This window comes from Festucalex cinctus, chromosome 2 (genome assembly GCF_051991245.1).
Source record: "Festucalex cinctus isolate MCC-2025b chromosome 2, RoL_Fcin_1.0, whole genome shotgun sequence".
Lineage (NCBI taxonomy): Eukaryota > Metazoa > Chordata > Actinopteri > Syngnathiformes > Syngnathidae > Festucalex > Festucalex cinctus.
Genome location: NC_135412.1, coordinates 7922258 through 7942429, shown reverse-complemented (window position 1 = coordinate 7942429; position 20172 = coordinate 7922258). Strand labels below are relative to the sequence as shown.

General features: G+C 41.7%; 1 protein-coding gene across 4 annotated transcripts; it reads right to left on the bottom strand.

Moving 5' to 3' along the window:
- Positions 1-58: 58 nt before the first annotated feature.
- hmga1a (high mobility group AT-hook 1a) lies at positions 59-6316 on the bottom strand. Of its 4 annotated transcripts, none has more exons than XM_077512591.1 (5): positions 6214-6316; positions 5258-5350; positions 4497-4598; positions 2865-2915; positions 59-2027 (listed from the first exon to the last, which is right to left on the bottom strand). In XM_077512591.1, exons 2-5 carry the CDS (start codon positions 5333-5335, stop codon positions 1953-1955), a joined length of 306 nt encoding a protein of 101 aa, XP_077368717.1. In that variant the 5' UTR covers positions 5336-5350; positions 6214-6316; the 3' UTR covers positions 59-1952. The 4 variants fall into 4 exon arrangements, with proteins under 4 accessions (XP_077368717.1, XP_077368719.1, XP_077368720.1 ...); XM_077512593.1 differs by having other exon boundaries at positions 4497-4595; XM_077512594.1 differs by lacking the exon at positions 6214-6316 and adding an exon at positions 5970-6118 and having other exon boundaries at positions 4497-4595.
- Between the last annotated feature and the right edge of the window lie 13856 nt (positions 6317-20172).

Genomic DNA, 20172 nt, shown 5'->3' with positions numbered 1-20172 from the left:
AGTTGATCAATTATTAGGGGCCATGTCAACAAATGACAAAAAAAAAAAAAAAAAGACAGACAGAAAATTATCTTTATTGACCATTTTCTTCTCATACAAATTGTAGGGCACCATAGAAAATATATACATTGTACATTTATATACGGTGTCCATTAAAAAGAATGATCCCATCCTCAACAGTTTACAGTATATAAATGAACAGATGTAGATGTCAGTTTGTGATGTGAATCCGATTTTTGTGGAAGTTGGACAAAAATAACCACTTCATGGCAAATGTTGGGCAAAAAAAAAAACCCAGGAAAACGTATCCAACCTAGTTTAAATGTTTCAGTGCACCAGAAGAAAAACAAAAACCTGCTAAACTACCACAGTCAGCGAACACAAGTGTCAAGCTGACAAGTCTCCCTGACTTGCTTCTCACATGCACACACACATACACACCAGCCAATCTGCAAGCTTCAGATGTGAGCAAGCTGAGGCCTGTTTCAATCAGGTATATTTAAAAAAAAAAAAAAAAAAAAAAATCCTGACTTGTGCCAGAGTACGCAGTAACACAAAAACAGTTAAATGCAATGATTTTAAGCGGTTGAATGAGGTACGAAAGTCCAGGCATTGTGTTGTTTGCAGTTTTCCGGGTTTCTAACTGAGGTTGTAGCAGCTGAGGTGTGTGGAAGAATTGCCAAGTGGACACTTGAACGTTCTTTTTTGTTGTTGTAGCAGAAAGCAAAACATCTTGGGGGAAAAAACGGCTCATTACAACTTTAAAAAAAAAAAAAAAAAAAAAGGTTATGGGAATCACACTAGGTGAATAAGTGGGCGTTAGGTGGCGTGAAGGGGGGGTGGGGGGGCAGCAGCCCTATCAGGAGTACCAACAACTCTGTTTTATTAAACCACTTATGGCTGTACAGTTTGTCTTTCAGTTGACTGGGCTCACGCAATAACTGTAAAAAGCTCCCTGAAGAAACGACACCAACGCTCTCAATCTGAAACCCTAAACTTTAAAACTGACAAAACTTGAAAAGAAGCAGCACACGCGATTTTTTTTTTCTCAAATGGTATGAAACTGGAAAGTAATGACAACAAACACTAGAAAGTCTCCCCCGCTACACACCAACGACAGAGGAGGCTGTTTGATCAGCTAAAACCTAAAATGTCCCACATGAGCGGGACGTTTTCTACTTGTGAGAGGCGACATCAGGATGGGGCGGGGGGATGTATAGTATATACCACCTAGTCTCATCCTAAACAACGAAGCTCAATTCCATCTAGCGTACAATGCGAAGGATAGGTTAAACCACATCACACTAACACGGGTATTGGTAAAAATCACCTTTGTTGTGTACAGAACAGAGAAACGACACGCCCTACCATAGCGTAGCGTAGCGTAAATAGAAAAAAAAAGAAGAAAAAAAAAGACTGAACTGTCTTTCAGCAGAAAAGAAAATACACTCGGCCCCTAGAAGCCCACCTTCTCCAGTACAAAAAGACTTGTGATATCAGGACATAGAGAAAAGGGCTGTCGGCTGTCATGTGATACTTGGAGCGATAGTGATGCGAAAATGAAGCTTCATGACACACTTGCAACTTTTTTTTTTTTTTTTTTTTTTTTTGATTCATCCTCTAGATGGTGTTCTTGGTTTAAAGATACAGTGGAAATGTGATCATTTTCCATTGCACTAGCATATATCATTAAATCAACAGCACCATCTAGAGGAGTAAAAAATATATATCTATTAAGTGGTTCATGAAGCTTCATTTTCCACTCACTACTTTGCACAAGGTCCAGCGTTTTATCCAGTGCTGTTGCATGAGAAATGTACTGTGTTAGCCCTCGCTGAGCCGAGGGCCCTGTCGAGAACAGTGGTCATGAAAGTGGCACTGGTGTTGGAGATACAGTCCAGTTATGGTTAACAGTAAGTCAGTATGTTGAGTGAGGTAGCATGCGTTGTGTATTACTGGTCCTCATCCTCTTCCTCCTCCTCTTCTTCCTGCTCCGAAGACTCCTGTGATGCTTTCTCTTCCTTCTCCTACAATGAGATGGAGAAAAAAATAAAATAAAATAAAAAAGAATGCTGACTCAAGTCGCAACAAGTTTTTCTTGGGCTTGAGAGAGGATCAATGTTACTCTAAAATCTTGACAAAGCACTGTGGCATGAAGACGACCAGGGGAAGGGTCAGTGACTCATCGTGGTGGACTGATGAGTCACATGGAGGCATCCGGCTTCCTTCACTCACTCCCAACTGGCTGTGTTCATTCATAAAAATAAGTGGCGGGGTAACTACGGGTCAGTGCTCCACGTGACTAATGTGATCCAGGCGGCAGTCCGAGAACAGCCACAACTATTTGTGAACGCAACATTTTTTACTACGAAACCACATCAACTTCCTTTTAACTTTTACATAGCTGCAGCAAACGGAAAAGCTTGAATGGTGGTTTATCGGAAATAAACTACAAAAAAAATGCTAATTTTGGATTGGGGGGAAAGCTAAACTAATACTTTTTTTCTGGGTTCCAAGTAGAATCATAAAAAATGATAAGAAATTTGGGATCTTGTATGAAGAAGCCTAACGAGATCCGTCACTTTTCTAGTTGACTGAGAATTGCCCAATATCAGCGTTTGGTTGCTAACTACATGAGGGATGTGACTGACCTTTAACCTCTTTCACCATATCAAGTCAGAAAGTCAAAATTTAGACTTTGCTGCTTTCATTAGATCACCCAGCCAAATTCAATACAAGCAGCACAAAGTCAAATAGTTGGAATAAAAACTGATGAATTTTGCAGTATTTTGCATGTGTGGAAAATATTGTGCCCTGAAATCACCATACAAATTCTAATTCAGATAGGACAGAAAGATTCTTACCTTCTTGGGTCTTCCTCTGCGTTTTGCACCAGGAGCAGCTTCTGCCTTTTTCTTGGGGGTGGCAAAAAAAAAAAAAAAAAAAAAGTGATTATTTACAGTGCTGTACAAAAGTTTAATTTCGTTACCATTATGCTAAATATATCCACCACATATTATGGTTTACAATATCAAAATTAAGATGCCTTGTATAAAGGGTTCTATGTTCTAGGGCAGTGGTTCTCAGCAACTGTCAAGTACCCCGATACGGCCGGTTTTCCATGTCTCCAACAGCCAACACAGGTGGTTCAAATGATCAGCTCATCACCAAGCTCTGCATGAAGACTGATAACGATCCTCAGCTGTGTTGGCTGAGAAAACAGGCTGGATAGGGGTACTCGAGGGCCGGGGTTGAGAACCACTGCTTGGGTTTGCCATGCTCAATAATGTGTTTTACTTCTGGCTGCCTGCAGGTGGCAGCAGAGTCTGTTCAAACAGATTTGGACAAGGGGCACTGGGTTCATTGGCTATTATCTGGAAGGCCAACAGGAACTGCACACAGGGCACTCCAGTTCGCATGCCACCTGGTCCGAGGCTCAGAGACAGCTGGTGGAAGTGAGCATAGACATAAACCCTCGGCCACTTGGCCGTCCGCGCTAACCCTACATCACAAACGCGCGCACGAGTGTTTGCCTTCCCTCACACGTACAGTAGCAAGTGAGGACAATGCACACGGGGGAGTTAGAGGGTTCAGGGCGAGGGAGAAAATCAGCTGTTGCTATGGAGACAACAGGCTGAGAAGAACTAGGACTGTGTGCGGGGTGGGTGGGGGGGCGGTGGGGTGTTTGGTGTCAGTGTGGAAACACTTAGTGCAGCCCTTTGCATGACACGCCGCAGGTTACGGAAGGACAGGAAGTACATTGCGAGCATCGCTCTGTACTTCCTGGAAAGAAAACGGTATTTACAATCGGAAAGCCGCGCATGATGATTTTTGACAGTCACAGCAAACATTCCACAAGGAAATGAGAGGCATCCTTGACAGGGGTTATAATGACACGAAATAGTCTAAAAACAGAATTCATGGGTAGACTCAACACCAAATCAACTTTTTTTTTTTTTTTTGGTTGACGATCTGTATAAATGGGCATCTACTAATACTGGCTACGTGTCCTGGTCGTTATTTTTACATTTTAGTGCACGTTTGTTGGAAGCTTGAATTAGCGTCAAAAATCTGTGTGGCTATGGGATAAAAACAATTTGTTTGGACTACAGACATTCCTTCTGTGAAACTGACGTGCTCTGCCACCCACAGGATCAATCTCTTACACGCCTCCTTAGCGAGTTTGCGAACATCTTCACATCGATTTTCAGGTTAGCGATTTATTAGCATAGCATTTTGGTTGGTTTATTTAGCATAGCTTTGTCGTAGTACAGAAATTATTTTCACTGCTGCTGTCAACCACAGCCAGGCCACACCCAAACCCCTCCCCACTCGCAAGCCCAACGGTCCTCCAGGAAACGCCTCCTTTGAGCGCCGTTTTCAAATATCAGTGAGGGGGGTGGAGCAAGACTCTGATTTGAGAGCCGAGTTGCCGTTTAAGCTCAAAGTAGCCACCCAAGTCAATCCTTTGCCGCGTGAAGACATCGCGGACTTACTTTGCCCTTGCTGGCGGGCTTGTTTTTGCTGCCCCTGGGTCGTCCTCTGGCCCTCTTTGCAGTCGGGGATCCGCTGGCCTCCTGAGAATCAAGATCCTGCTGCTGAAACCAAACGGAAAGGAGAAGTGAGCGAGTAATAAATGAGTTGCACACAATTTACTTAAACACAGACACACCTAAACATTCCTGCACTGCAAAATGTGCCAATGAATGGAATTGTGCAACAATACATAACACAAAATCTCTTTCATCTACACTTATATTCTTGTGAGACTTGTTAACAAGGTTACGTAGAATCATCTCCCGATTGGATTTCTAGTTTGTTTACTACTGCAGCTCTTCGCCAAAAAGCAATTCAATACACTGTGCAGCGTGACAGCCACACGAGCTACTCTCAACCTTGCCATGGCAGCCATTGCATAAGGAGTGGAGGTGGGCTCTGAGAGGGTTAAAACCGGTTTTGGGGGTGTTGGGTTACAAGTTCCTGAAAAACGCAGGAAGTCCGTTGATGGGGGGGAGGGGGGGGGGGTGTTCTACACCTCCCATTAATCATGGCTGAAGCAAACATACAAATTGGGTCTCTTACCTGTGAGCTAGCAGCAACAAAATAAAAGACTCGCATTGAAAGGTGCCACTAACTTTACACAGTATAGTGGCGCAATGCTGCGACACAGTTGAGCAAATAGGACCACATTACCAAAACTGTCGAGTCATTCATACTTGATGCACCTTTCACAAAAAAAGTTCTTTTCCCCCCGTACCTGAGGAAGCTTGCGTGGCCTTCCACGCCCCCTTTTCTCTGCCGTCTCCTTAGGTGCCACTGTCCCCTTGTCGCTCATGTTTACTATTCACACCTGGGAAGTAAAAATCCACAACTGGTCAGAGTCACTTGCAAGACAACGCGCTGAGCTCACTTAAATGGGGGGTGGGGGGATGGGTCGTGGAGGAGGGAGGGGGGGGGGGGGGTAGGGGGGGCAAAAAAAAAAAGGCGCAAAACCACGACGCAGCTCTTAAACCAACGCGTCCATGTGGCGCTATTTCGGTATGGTGCGTGCACCAATGCGCAACCCGCCTCGCGGTGTCGAACCGGTTTGCATGGTGCAGCCATGAGCCGCAGGCCTCACCATTGCATTCGAGTAGCGACCGCATCCTGAGGCCCATGCAAGCATGCATGCACCCCGCTGGCACACACATGCACATAATACCCGAGGGAAGCCCTGTGTGTGGTTTTCCTAGTGTACCTTCATCATATTGACGCGCAAATATAAATAATACATCAATAAAGGGATACAAACGAGGCCGAAAGTTAGCTACTAGCGAGGTGAGCGTCGTGTTTTGCGGCGGGCCGACAGCAACAATGGAGCGCTTCTCATTGAAAGTATTTCTTCCTCGTCTCGCTGGAGCTCGAGCGACATTTCGAGTATTCGCAAATCGTTGTGAGCGTGCATAGTTGCATGCAAAATGCGCACTCACCTCTGCCGCCCAAGTTTAACCTCCAGTCCGAATTACACAGCGAAATATCCCCTTTAAGCCCGGTGCTTATTCCCGGTTAAAGAGCCCTTGCACCGAGCTGCAAAGCGTCGTGTTGAATCGACACACAAACACACAGTCCGCCCCCTTTAAATCCAAGCTGGAGCTTTTAAAGGAACTCAGCATTGAGGAAAGGTTGTTTTTTCCCCCCCCCTTTTTTCATTTATACACGACGCGTTTATCTTACCAGCAGGTTAAGCGGTTTCTTCATTCCAACGTGGTCCTAAAAAATAGCATGTGCGTCTCCTCTCCAGCAGATAAAGAAAAAAGGCGCCAGCCAGGAGGAGTTTTTGGGCAATATAAAGCGCCGCCCTCATGGGAGGAGGCGGGCTGGGGGCGGAGTTATGATAAGTGGGCCACCAACGACACTGGACAGGCTCAACCCCCACTTTATGTCTCGCCCCCCTTTGACTCGGCCACACAATAAAATACATGTGCACAACTTGCACTATGCTCACTGCGACTACTGTTGAACATTCAACACAAAGGAAGGGGAGTGTTCAACAAAATGCAAAATCATGTGCTTGCTTATTTTACATCGTCATCCCCTGACAAACCCTTTACAGTGACAGAGGATTAAATCTTAAAAATGAATGAGGAAAATTGAATTTTGTTCACAAATCATGGACGACTCCAGGATTTTTTTCTTCTCTCTCTCACGGTGCTGAAGGAGAGTTTGGCGGATACATAAAGGAGCTGAGAAAATAATTTATTTATATTTTCAGAAAATCAACTAAATATCAAAATAGAAATTAGGGCTGCACAATATATCGGAAAAATATCGATATCGCGATATTGGCCCTTGCAATATCCATATCGCAAAGGCATGCAATCAGTTTTATATGGAATTTTATGCTTTTTATATGAATTTGACCAGTCACATGCTAACTAAAATGTGCATCGTCATTCAACAGTTGAAAATTATCAAGATATAATTACAATTAATTTACTAAGATTATATTAAGGTTGCTTATTTTGCCACATGAAAAAATTTTTTTCTTTCATTAGGTAATAAAAATGAAATTTCTTTAGGTACATGTTAAATATCGCAATAATATCGATATCGCTATGTTCAGCAAGTATATCGCACATCGCATGTTTTTCCAATATCGTGCAGCCCTAATAGAAATTTAAAATATGAACGTAACGCTTGTGTTTTTGCTCCCATTTTTTTTATGAGCTGGACTCAAAGATCTCAAAGAAACCCTCAATGTATTTTGGTTGTAGATTTTAACACACACACATCCACACACGCGCGTGCGTTCTTGTACATACTACATTGTAAGGACCAAAATACGTCTTTATCCAACAGAATGAGGACATATTGAGGAGATATTTGTCTATATGTACAGTATAATGTGGGTCTATTTCAGCTTAATTTAAGTGACTTCTTTGACTTCATGTTAGTTTCACTAAAGCAAATGCCAATTTATAACCAGATATCAACTCATTCGTTTGTATTGAAGCTACAAGTGGATGACATGAGATGGTGATTATGCGGTATACATACAGTGAAAACACTACGTAGCAGATTCAGACTCAAGCCTTATAAACAAAATTGGACAATTGAAAATAGTATGCCATTGATAAATCTTTACCTATTACCAATCATGGATCAGCCTCCAAATGTCACATGACCAAACTCAGAACCAGGTGAGCTGAGCAACCTCGTGATCAAGTAAGGGGCAAGATGGCCGCTCCCTGTGATGAATAAAATGAGTCGATTTTGCTGCTTAATTTATATTCCCCAAACGTAATAATAATCAGAATGCCGTGTTTAGACTAGTGGTTGTGCATACAACATATCATTGTAATGAAAAAAAAAATGGGGTGACTTCCTTCTTGCCCTCTTGGGAGTTTTACAGCCCAGAATGTCGGTAATATTTGTCAACTGTCGGTCTCTTTAGCCCAGGGGTCTGCAACCTGCGGCTCTAGAGCTACATATGGGTCTTTAGTCCCTCACCTGTGGCTGCCTGTGGAGCTCTAAAAAAAATACTTTAAAAAAAATGTAGAAATTAATATATTTTTATAGATTTATTTTATTTATTTTTTTAGATGAAAACCTTAATTAATAATTTATGTCAAATCAATAATTAATTAAATATTCAAAAATGCCAGAGTCCAAATATGGAAGTTGTCAGAAAGAGACGGAATATAGATTTAAAAAAAAAATTAAAAAAAATAAATACGAAACAATGTCCAAAAAGTGACCATAAAATGTCCAGAAAGGAAGAGGAAAAGCAGAAAATGACCATAAAATGTACACACAATCGACCCAAAAAAAGTCAGAAATTTTATTTTAAAAAAGGTATAAAAGAAAGCGTTCATAAACTGACCATAAAATGTCCTAAAACAAAAGAAGAAAGGCAGAAAATTACCTTAAAATGTGTTTGGAATTGCCAAAAAGTCAGAAAATTAATTAATTTATTTTTTTTTTAAAGTGAGAAAAAGGCAGAAAAGAAAATGTTCAGAGTAACTATAAAATGTCCCAAAACAAAATCCCCCAAATTACCATAAAAGATGTCCACAAAAAAAAAGGAAGAAGAGAGGCAGAAAATTACCATAATATGTCCATAAAAATTGCTGAAAATGTCAGAAAGTTGACAGAAAGGCACAAATGTCTAGTAAAAATATATATATAAAAAAAAAGTAAGTCTGGAAAGAAAATATAATCCAAAAACAGAAGACCATTAGGTAGAAGTAAATGAATCTCAAAATATTGGGCCTTCAGTATCACTGTTTCACTTATCACAATGTTCAAAGTTTTGTGGCTCCAGACACATTTATTTTATTATTTATTTGGCTTAAAATGCCTCTTTGACCCCTACTTTAGCCTTTTGAGCCTCTATTGTGATTACGGACTATATAAATAAATTTGACGTGACTTCATTTTGACACAACGCCGATTAGATGCTGACAATTTCTCATTGTACCGGTTACGATGCAGAATGACAAAACCAGTTGCGTGCCTGTTAAAAGATCCTCACATTCCATCGGGTGCGGGTATTTTGCATCGACCAAGATAAACATCTAACGTGTGCCGTGTGGGTGTGGTGGATGCAGGCCAGACTGTGTCGTAATCAAACCCCCGACTTCTACTTTCACACCAGGTTTTCTAATGTAAATGACGCACCCATCTGCAGCTGCCCGATGCATGAACGATCGAAAGTGATAATAAAAGAACACTGGGCTTCGAAAAGCAATATACTGTGGGCGATTGAATCTACGCTGACGCCACATATTGAATGTACTGTACACGCGTGATGAGGCAAACTGTGGAGGAGATGGGGCATGAATCGGGAGGGTGTTTTTGTCAATGAGGCCAATGTTCTGCTCAGCATGTGCGAGCCTTGCATGCCACCCCCTTCATTCCCCGTTCCTTCCTCTCCATCTTCCCCAACTACTTCAGACCCATCCCCCACACCATCACACATCTCTGCCACACCAACCAAATCAGAATGTGGACAGAGAGGAGCAAATCGGTCCTCTTGTGTGGGGTTGTCCTTCGCGGCCATTGGGCACCACCTGGAGGGGACTGAGCAACAATGCAAAACAAATGTCGGTCTTTTATATGATGATTACATTCAAAATGTAGTTTGCATGTCGCCATTTTGTAAGATTTCATTGATATGATTGGGCCAATAAAGGTGAAAATGTGATTAATTAAAACACAACAAAACAACATGAATCAAAATACTCACTCCAGACTACATTACAGTTGCAGTTCACGCAATCAAAGGAACTAGTGGGAAAAAAAAAATCTCACAAGAAGCGACCTTGTCGCTCATCGTCTCCTGGCACTTGAACTGTGCAAGCAGCTCAAGGCAGACAGAATCCTATTAAGCATCTCAGTGGGAGGGACGGTTAGTGGGGGTCTTAGCCCACTTTTGCGCGTCACCCATCCCCCACCGATATCCTCTTGCCCTTTTCCCTCTTTCTTTCTATGCGCTCATCCATCTTGCCCTCTGGCACGCTCTTTCGAGCAAATCCACTCTGAGCACGGCAAAGGCCGCTGCAGCCGAACCGGCTGACACTTGTGGGCAGAACCATCCATTCCGTGCAGATTGGGTCGTCCCTGGCCCTTGATGGGGGGCCGAACACGTGCACGCTCACTACAGTCTTCCCTCGTTTTCCGCTGGGGTTAGGTTCCAAAAAATACCCGCAATAAATGAAATCTGCGAAGTAGTTAGCTTTATGTTTTACATCTCTTATAAATGTTTTAAGGCTCTAAAATCCCCGACCGCACAATTTATACACTTTTCTCATTGAGGCATTTACATGTTCTCACATTTCTCTCTTGTTCAAACATTGACAATGTTCAAACCTTCATAAATTTTATAAAATGGGTATATTACTGTAAAAAAAAAAAAAAAAATGCAAAATTGCACTTAAAAAAAAATCCGCGATACAGCGAGACCGCGAAAAGTGAACCGCGTTATAGTGGGGGAAGACTGTACTCACTTCCTCCTCGTCGTCATACAAAAGAGAGGATGAAGAAAGCGTGAAGGCGGGAAGGAGAGTGGGAGGAGGGAGGACAGTGTGGGAGTAGTTGAAAGGCAAGGTGGGCGGAGACACCAATGTGTGTGTGGGCGTCTTTTCTCCTTGTGGAGGGGGGGTGGGTGGAGGTTAGTGGGCGGGGGGATGGGGCCGTTTATGAGTAGCATCTGAGTCACACAAACACAGGAAGTAGCGCGTGCAGCTTGTTTAGTGAGCACAGTCGCTGTATTTATGTGAAGGTCCCGCATGCAGACAATAAAATTGGAGCTCTCCAAACGGCTTCATTTTACCTTCTTACGTCTCTGAGTCAACTTTAAATCGCCACATCCTGAGATTTTTGGACTTAAGGCAGCATCAGTCACGCTGTGACTCAAGCGTTTGACATTTTCAAGGATGAAAACAAGAGTTCTATTTGAAACTCGCTTTGGCAGCCTCAGTCTCAATCTTCGGCATGAGTCACACTTTGCATAGTTTCACAATGATTTGACAAGGTGAATTCCATTGCACTTTCATTTATGTAAAACAGGGTGTCCAAACTTTTTCATTGGAGGGCCACATACAGAAAATCAGAAGGACGCAAGGGCCACATAATGTTATGAAGAGAAATTGTGTTTCGTCCTAAAAATTGTACAAATAATTTATTTGTGCTTTTGCATATTTAAAAAAAAATGCTACAGTATATAAACTAATTTATTTGTAATTTGGCAGTAGGGTTATTAAAGTTTTGGAATTTTTCATTTTAGTTTTTAAAAAAATCAGTTTTCAGGTTGGTTCTGTTAGTTTTTATTAGTTTTAGTTCTTTAAAAAATGCTTAGTTTTAGTTCAGTTTGTTAGTTTCAATATTAGTATTACTTAAAAAATAGTGTATTACTTGTGCGCAATATTTTAAAAAAGACACAGTGGGAGCGACGTCATCTGAAGGTGCTTTTCTATTGGCTGCTGCTAGATGACGTCACTTCTGTGTGACATACTTTCAAACTTCATTATTGCGGTTTATATCAAAATAAATCTAATAAAAATGGCATTTGAAATCATCCCCAAAGTCTCATGCATTAAATTAATTACCAAAGACTAAAACGAAGGACATGTTTGCTATAATTATAGTTAGTTTAGAAGCATTTTCATTTTGATTTTATTTCGGTAACAATATTGTTTTTTGAATTTTAGTTTTTTCAATAGTTTTAGTGAACTAAAATAACCTTTAAAGGCACCTGTTTTTGAATACCCTCCCTTCTTACTTTGACCATGTCCAAACATTTTTGTTTTGTTTATTTTATTTGAACTGAGTCAAATGCCATTTTTAGCACATGTCGCGGGCCACAGAAAAATGGACGGCGGGCCACAAATGGCCCCCGGGCCGTAGTTTGGACACCACTGATGTAAAACATTGTTTTTAATCCTTTTTTTTACTCTTCAGATTGACGTGAGTGGGAGGTCAGAGGTCAGGAGCTCTGCACTTGAAACTGCTGTGGCTTTTGGGGACTTTTCTATAGTGTGTACCAAAGGACCCCATTTCAAGTGTGCAACTAGTGGGTTGCATATCTGCCTCAAAATTCCAAGGTCCTGGGTTCAAATTTTGGCTCTAGCCTTCAGGTGTGGAGTTTTTGTGTTCTTCCTGGGCTTGCGTGGGTTTTCCACTTCAAGCAGTGTTTTAAGTGGGCCGTCGGAGCGCACCGGTACGGAGCTCCAGCACTTCTAAAAAAAAATCTTCGTTCAGCGTTCATGTGGGGTTTGAACGCTCTCTTTAAAGACTCGGTTCCCATCGGTCACGTTCGTTCATCAACGCGGCTGAAAAGGCGGACAAACCCGCATCCGGTTTCGGGTTGCGCATGACGCCTGACACATCACTGAAAATTAGGACTGTCCCTACTAAATCGGGACGTCTGGCCACCCTAAGCCCGATGCACGGACGTTAAAAATAACCTGGGCTGTTCATGCTGCAGTGTGAAGTGAAGCCAGCGGCGGCCTTCCATCTTGTGTTGCCACACAGTAGTTGTTGCATACTTTTCATGTCATGTTCTTCCTCTGCTGCGAAAATACAACTGTGTGTGGCGTATGGTTGTACCATCAAGTATAAAACAAGTGTGGGAGTGGCTCTAAATGCAGATGTCGTCAGTAAGAATGTGAATATAAATTTTCTCTCATCAGGTATTTTTCCGAGTGCTACTCAAAGATTGGTCTGCATCATCAGAACCAGTTATAACAACCATCAACAATGAAATTATAAATCAAAGCAAAGAACACAAGAAAAAAAAACATTCACTGTGAAATGTAAACTTAATTTCTGAAAGTCATGATTCACGATACTGAGATAATACTTTAAATCAGGGGTGTCAAACATAAGGCCCGGGGGCCGGATCAGGCCCGCAATGGGGTTTAATCCGGCCCGCGAGATGGTTTTGTAAAGTAAAAAAAAAAAAAAAAAAAAAAAGACTAATGTCGGCCCAATTAATCAGCCGGCCACAATCAAAGCTTATAAATTCAGAATTACACAAGTAAGTCTCAGTTGAGCAATGCAACTTGTACATGGAATTGCTCTGAATGTCGTTATTTTAAACACAATTTAAAGTTAGTTTGTTTAAAAAATAAAAACATGAATCAAACACAAACATGCTGAATAAGACACATTCAACTACACATATGACAAGGATTAACGTCCTTATAACTTCATTAACGGCACCCGGCACACAATCAGTGAACAATATACAGGTTTATGCAAAAAAAATTTAGGACAATATTTGTACAGATGCGCCCCACAATTTAGGGCTGGCCCACAAATAGCGAAAATCTGCATGTAATTGACGGCAATGTTTTAAAAATTAGTTTACAATTTTACCGATCCGGCCCACTTGCGAATATATTTTCCTCCATGTGGCCCCTGAGCTAATATGAGTTTGACACCCCTGCTTTAAATGGTTGATGCAAACAATGACGCTTGTCTTTTGCTAGGCTCTCATAATTAGGATGCAACAGTTAAGTATAGGGAGGTCAAACAATACCATTAGATGAATGCGGTAGAACACAACACAGTGACAGCAGTCCAAATGATGCAGTCGTCAAGCAATTTAAAGTGACCCAATCGTGCAGTATGTGTAAATGTCACGCGGAGTCTTTGAGCTCTTTAAGCGTCCATCAGTGTGGAATAGTAGTCAACAACACTTTTTATGCAAATAATGCGGTGCTGAACCTACAATCCTGAATATGGTTATACTGTCACAACAGTGATATACAAAACTGGCAAAATTTGTAAAATGGCACCATGCAATTGTTATAGAATTGGTGGCAAGCAGGAAGAAGCTGGAAGAGGTGGTGACCAGGATGTGAAGGTTCCAAGAGAATGTTGCCTGCCCTTGTCACAATTATTGCAGTGTGGTGGACAGGTGGGGACGGTGACCGATGCACGAGGAACCAGCTCCCGCTGACCCAGTACAGAAAATGGATGAATGGCAATTAAATGAGTAAGTTTTACTGTATTTTCCAAGACAAATAAAAATGTGGAGTTTCATTCTACCATTTGAAATAGAGCTGACATTTTGGGAAATGTCTGAACACCATGAGGCATGTCAACAACCGTGCAATTGCTTTGAACAATTAATTTTGACCCTCAGGCTTAGTTCGGTTTTACTATCTTTTCAGCTTGTTCGGGGACAATAAATTCCAAAAACAGAGTCTGTAAGATTTCTAATGGGTGTTTTTTTTGCAACTTTTACTGCACAAGTTTTTTCTTTTTAAACAGTTTTTGCTCAGTGCCGCGTTTTTCCCTTGCTAGTAGAATATACTGTACAGTCTGAGGTATATCTGATTCGCTTTAACATTGGTGATTAGATACATGATCTTTTGTGTAGTGGCAGAAAAACTCTCTCTCAGCTTGGCCAAAAATGACAGTCTGTGTGGTTTGCTCCCTAAAATTGTCTCAGTGTATTATACTTTGACCACTTAATTTATTTATTTACAAAAAACAAAAAAAACAAAACAGTCCTTCAATGAAAAGGGGCACATAGTCTTGGATTTTAAGCTTTAAAAAGTTTGTTAGCATAAGGCTAATGATTTACAAAGGGAGAAAAGCATGAACTCTTTTTTTTTTGTCCCAGATAATACATGATGTCTAAATACTTTAAAAAAAAAAAAAAAAAAAAAAAAAGTAGTTTTCATGATTTTTCAACCCGCCAAAAATGTTCATTGTAAAACCAAAGGGAACAATTTGATGTATTGTACATCGTATATTATTGATATATTTTAAAAGCTTAAATAACTGAACATGACAAAATCTGAACAAAATACACAGCCTTTCATTACATTTGCATTAACACAACTAAATGGCCGCAAAAAGGGATTTGAAGTGGCCACAAACAGCAGACTGTGATTGTTTAGGCCAAAACACAACAAATAGAACAAATATCCCCCCCTGGTGTTGACACACTTAACATACAAGTTACAACTCTTGAAGCAGTTTCGGCCTTGCAAGGCGCAGTATTGATGACATCCACCAGAGGGCAGTCGTATGCCGTGAAATAATCACGCCGTTAAAGCAGAAAACACCTTTCATTCAACGTGATGTGTGTACTTAAACACTTGACACCGTGCAGTTATTTCGACATTGGGGTAATGGACTGCTCTTTCTAGATGAATTACGATATACTGTAAAAGTATATGTAAGGAATACAAGCAATTTTTACCACATGTGTCAGCATTGTAGTGTTATTTAAAGCGCGCTCTTAACGAATAATAATCAGAAGCATCTGAATTCAATTACACTTCCTGCTCTGAAGTGCATCAGGTGATCTTAAGTAAAGAAAGTATTAGAAGATCAGAGCTGACACGAGCGTATGTTCGGGGATTCTGGGAGCCTTATAAATGAGTCACCTTGCATTATGATGGTGCATCTGGATATTTTTATTTATATATTTATTTATTTATTGCTCGCATGCTTTCCTCTGTTTTACCTGAGTGATCAAAAGAGAAGGGACTCCCCTGCCCACATTGGGTGCTATCACATTCCAGCAATGCAGCTGCAGTCCCCTGAGACAGGCGACGGTCCGGGTGGCATCTGTCCTTGCTACTTCTGCTCACTTTTATCAGCACTTTTGTTTATTTGCACTGAGAAGGGAGCGCAGATTCCCTCCACTCAGTACTGATGTGATGACCACCACAACAAATAAGAGCCGGGCCCGGGGATAACGGTGTTTACAGACTTCTTCAAACAGGTGCGAGGCTCAGCTGCAGAGTTGAGTGGCTTCAACATTTGTCCTATTGATTCCACTTTAAGTGGCGTCCTCCTGTCAGGAAGGTTGGACAAAAGGCAGCACTGCCTCTCAAACCAGACCAAACCGATTTTACAGGAGCAAATATTGGCAGGGATGTATGATGACTTTAAAGTAGGGAGAAAGTTTGGCCTCTCTTTCTTTCTCAATGTCAACAGCACTTTTCAAGAATGTATTCGTACAGGACGGTGCCACCTACTGTGCCTAATTTTAAAAAATGAAAGAAAATTCCAGCATTTTTGCGGCCCTATGTGTTAACCATCTGACAATTACGACTGCTGGAGGTTACTTCAGCTTCAGGTTACTGACCGTCTACCTCTTCTTGATATCATCGCTCAACTCCAACTGTGTGTAAGATAGGGGTGTGCTCAAAAAAATCAATACGGAAATATATCGTTGGGGGCCTCATTACAATACACGTATCGATACGCAGGCATCAGAAACGATATTGCTCGTTAACTTTAAATAGGCAGTTAATGTTTGCCTTTGCAGCTGCATTGCACCTAAAAAATAAAAACCAGCAGCGTCTTTGAAGTTAATTCCCTTCAATTAATGCAAAAATAGCTCACCAGTGATTGGACACTGTGTCTTGCTAAGAAAAATGAAAGCAGAGGAAGAATATCAACATTTATTTACTTATAAACTTAACATGCCACATGTGTCAATGTACCAATTTTCCTATATTTTGTTTTAAAAAACAAAATAAAATGTGTTCCATGAAAAAAATGCTGTTTTTATTTCCCCAAATATTTCAAATAAGCACATTTTAGAGCTGTAATTTTAATACTTTGATATTTTTGCTCATATCGGCTCATGCCTATTAATAAATTTTCCCGGTGTGTGTGAAAACTGCTCCTTGCTCTGCAGTACGTACACATTTAAACCAGGCATGGCGCTTGGTGGTAAACCAGGAGAGCTCGTAACAAAAACATTTTTGTCATCCAGCATAGTAAACATATCCTTTAAGTATACATATGACTGTTATTATAAAATGCAAGTAAATTAATGTAAAATATTGGGATACGTATCGCCTTGGAGATCATGTATTGGGATACATATGTATCGCGATACGTATCGTATCGTGACCCCTGTATCGTGATACATACCGTATCGTGACCCCTGTATCGCGATGCGTATCGTATCGTGGCCCTGTATCGTGATACGTATCGTATCGTGACCCCTGTATCGCGATACGTATCGTATCGTGACCCCTGTATCATGATAAGTATCGTATCGTGACCCCTGTGTCGTGATACGTATCGTATCGTGACCCCTGTATCGTGATACGTATCGTATCGTGACCCCTGTATCGTGATACGTATCGTATCGTGAGGTTGGCGGCAATACCCAGCCCTAGTGTAAGGCATGCATTCCACAGGGGACAGCACACTATCCTCTTTGCTACAGTAGCAAAATGATTGACTTAAGTAGTCCCACATTGGTGTCTGGACCAATATCACCAGACAGATCCTCTCTGACACCGGGATGTCCATCTCTTGACCGCATCACCGTGTTGGGTATCCCACATTGGCGGGTGTCAGATTGCTGCCTATCGATGAATGATTAGAGTTGCCGAGGATGAAGTGGTCCACCGCCACCCACGGGGGTCTAGGTGAGACGGATGGGCCCATTTGTAATGCAGAGGGGGCCCCACAGCCGCATTAACTATTCAAGTGTGGTTATCCCACGGTAATGGTACGCCGGCAGCACTGCAACCGAGTCCCGCGAGAGAAAGTGCATTTCTAATGTTGATTAATGGGGCCTGCATCTGTGGATTATAAGGTCCATTCTCCATTTTGACTGATTATCTGCTGAACGCCACGTGTGGCTGCTAAGGAAATCACATTCAGTGAACAAGTGTGAAATGACACAAACATATGCTACAGTATGTCATCGTACAACATTATATAACTATATTACCTACACATTTGAAGTTGTATACATTTATATTTTAAATTGGATTTTGTTGCAGCAACTTACTAATTGAATAATTCAATTAAAGCTCGACATGATAGCTTACTCCATCCTTAAATGACTTCTTTTACCTAGCTACCTACCTACCTCCCTACCTACTACCTAGCTAGCTAGCTAGCTAGCCAGCCAGCCAGCCAGCTTGCTAGCCAGCCCGCTAGCTACCTACCTACGTATCAAGCTAGCTAGCTATATAGCTACCGACCGATCGACCTAGCTAGCTAGCTACCTACCTACCTACTGGCAGAGATGGGAAATCCAGGTCCAGACAGAAAGTAAAAACCCTGCCACAGTTTGGCATTAGCTCCAGGTGGTTGTACTCAACCCGGCAGGTAAACGAGGTCATTATGAGAAGCACCTGTTGCTAAAGCCAAACTCTGGCAGGGTTTCCACTTTCTTGACCTGGTTTTCCCATCTCTGTCTGTCTGTCTGATCTATCATAGGGACATTCATACCAATTTTTTATTTTCATACCAATACGTGTGAGTACTCAACTCTTGAAAAGTCACCAATACCGACAGGTCTGGACTGGCAATCTAGCATACAGGGCAGATGCCCGGTGGGCTGGCGTCTTTTGGGGCCGATGCGGAGCTATTTAATTATTATTTTCCTTCATTTTACCCCAAGAGACCAGCCCACAATTTGTAGGTAGCAGCCCTTTAATACATTTGCAATATAGACAAGAAAAAAAAACAAAAAAACAATCAACATCGGCTACGTGATAGCCAGGGATTTGTCAGGCCGGGCTGGCAAGCTTATTTCAAAATGCCAGTGCCTATTTTTTTTTGTGCCAGTCTCGCCATGGATACCGATATCAAAGACAGACACCACAAGGACACAAGGTTCCCCAAAAAACTGTCAGCTATTTTAAAAGAAAGACCTATGTATCCAAATATAACACTTTTCTATTCTTGTCATTTCAAATTTCTAGTCTATGAGAGTATCTCAAAATCAAACAACAAGCTATGTAGAGAGGGGTGAGGGATGCAAATGTATTTAATAAATCTTCAACTTCATCAGGCACTGAATTCTCCCAATGCATAAATGTTCAATGTTCTCTTGTCTTGTCATCCTGCAGTCCATTTTCAAAATCCGCCCTCACAGTCGATTAGCCTGCGGGATGAGGATGCAGCGGGTATGGATGAGTGCAGGATTGAGACATCTATCCTCTGCAGGGACGTGTTGAGGGAGGGGGAGGATAGGCTGAGGGCAGAGTGGCGCTCTACCTGCCCACTGAATAAATCATCGCTTCGCGCTTTCGCTAGCTGCAGTCCAATTAACCAAAGGGGACCCTGAATGAATGCGGTTAGGTGGCATGATTAATTACTGAATACGAAAAAGGGCAAAAAAGCGAGTGAGGTTTTACTTTGCGGACTTTGGCTACGCTTGTGAGAAGCATTGTTTACCTGGAAAATTGCAAACGCACAGAACAGCGGAATTGCAGACGCCCACAAACCAACATGGCTTCACAAATTCCACATGTAAGCATCTCACAAGGAACCCTTATGGAGCACGTTGAGTCACTAAATGAGGTGAAAAGCACAGTAATGTTGAGCCCTTGAATAGTAAATTCCGGCGTCATATTTTTCCTTTTATATTCACTATGTAACTCTTAAGTTGTACAACTGCAGCACATTTCAATATTGCCTTTAATTGAACATAAAAGGCAGAGGAAAGGTGGAAGGGGAAGGTTAATGGGGCTGGCACAAAGGGGAGCCAGCCGGGGAAGTCTGGCCTTGACTGTCACATTCTGCCGTCTTCGCGGCCCCTATGAGGAGCCAATTAGCCCGAGTCAGTAATCAAAACAGGTCCATGCAGGGACCCGGGTCTGGCCTCACTTTCTGGGGCGATTAAAGTCGTCTCCGAGACAACTGCTGGTAATGACCTTCGTCTTTCTATCAATAGCTGACTTGCACACAGGCCTCTGACTGCTGCTGCCTCCAATCGAAAGGTCACCTGGGATGTAACTCATGAAAATGCAGGAAAGGAGAGTTATGGACGTAATTGGGGCAGGCACTTGTCCAGTAAGTGTGAAAAAAAAAAGTCTTCATTGGAGGGCAGAATAAAAACCAGCCTGACGTTTATATTTGTGCAGGAACGAGATACATGTGGCATTTCCAAGGCGTGTCACTGAAAGGTTACTTCAATTCTTCACATCAAAAGGAGGAACGAATATACTTGTGTACGTAACTTCCTTATGACTTGACAGATTTCACCTGTAAAAAGACACCAATCTCATAATGGCGGTGCTAAAACATATAGCTACGCTGCTTGTTTTTGTTTTTTTGCTATGTCTAGTTTCCAGGATAAATTTCCTTTGACGTTTTTTCAACATCTCCCTAAAAGGAGGACACAAAAAACAATGCCAAAACAAGTGCGTCAAGGACTCTGTGAAACAAAAACAAACATTCATGAAA

What these genes read in the sequence shown, in the direction of transcription:
- hmga1a (XM_077512591.1), bottom strand. Translation starts at nt 5,335, where the DNA reads ATGAGCGACAAGGGGACAGTGGCACCTAAGGAGACGGCAGAGAAAAGG. An exon ending in GGCCACGCAAGCTTCCTCAG is followed by an intron (nt 4,599 to 5,257) that starts GTACGGGGGGAA and finishes GTTTGGTTTCAG; the next exon opens with CAGCAGGATCTTGATTCTCA. An exon ending in GCAGAGGAAGACCCAAGAAG is followed by an intron (nt 2,028 to 2,864) that starts GTAAGAATCTTT and finishes ATCTCATTGTAG; the next exon opens with GAGAAGGAAGAGAAAGCATC.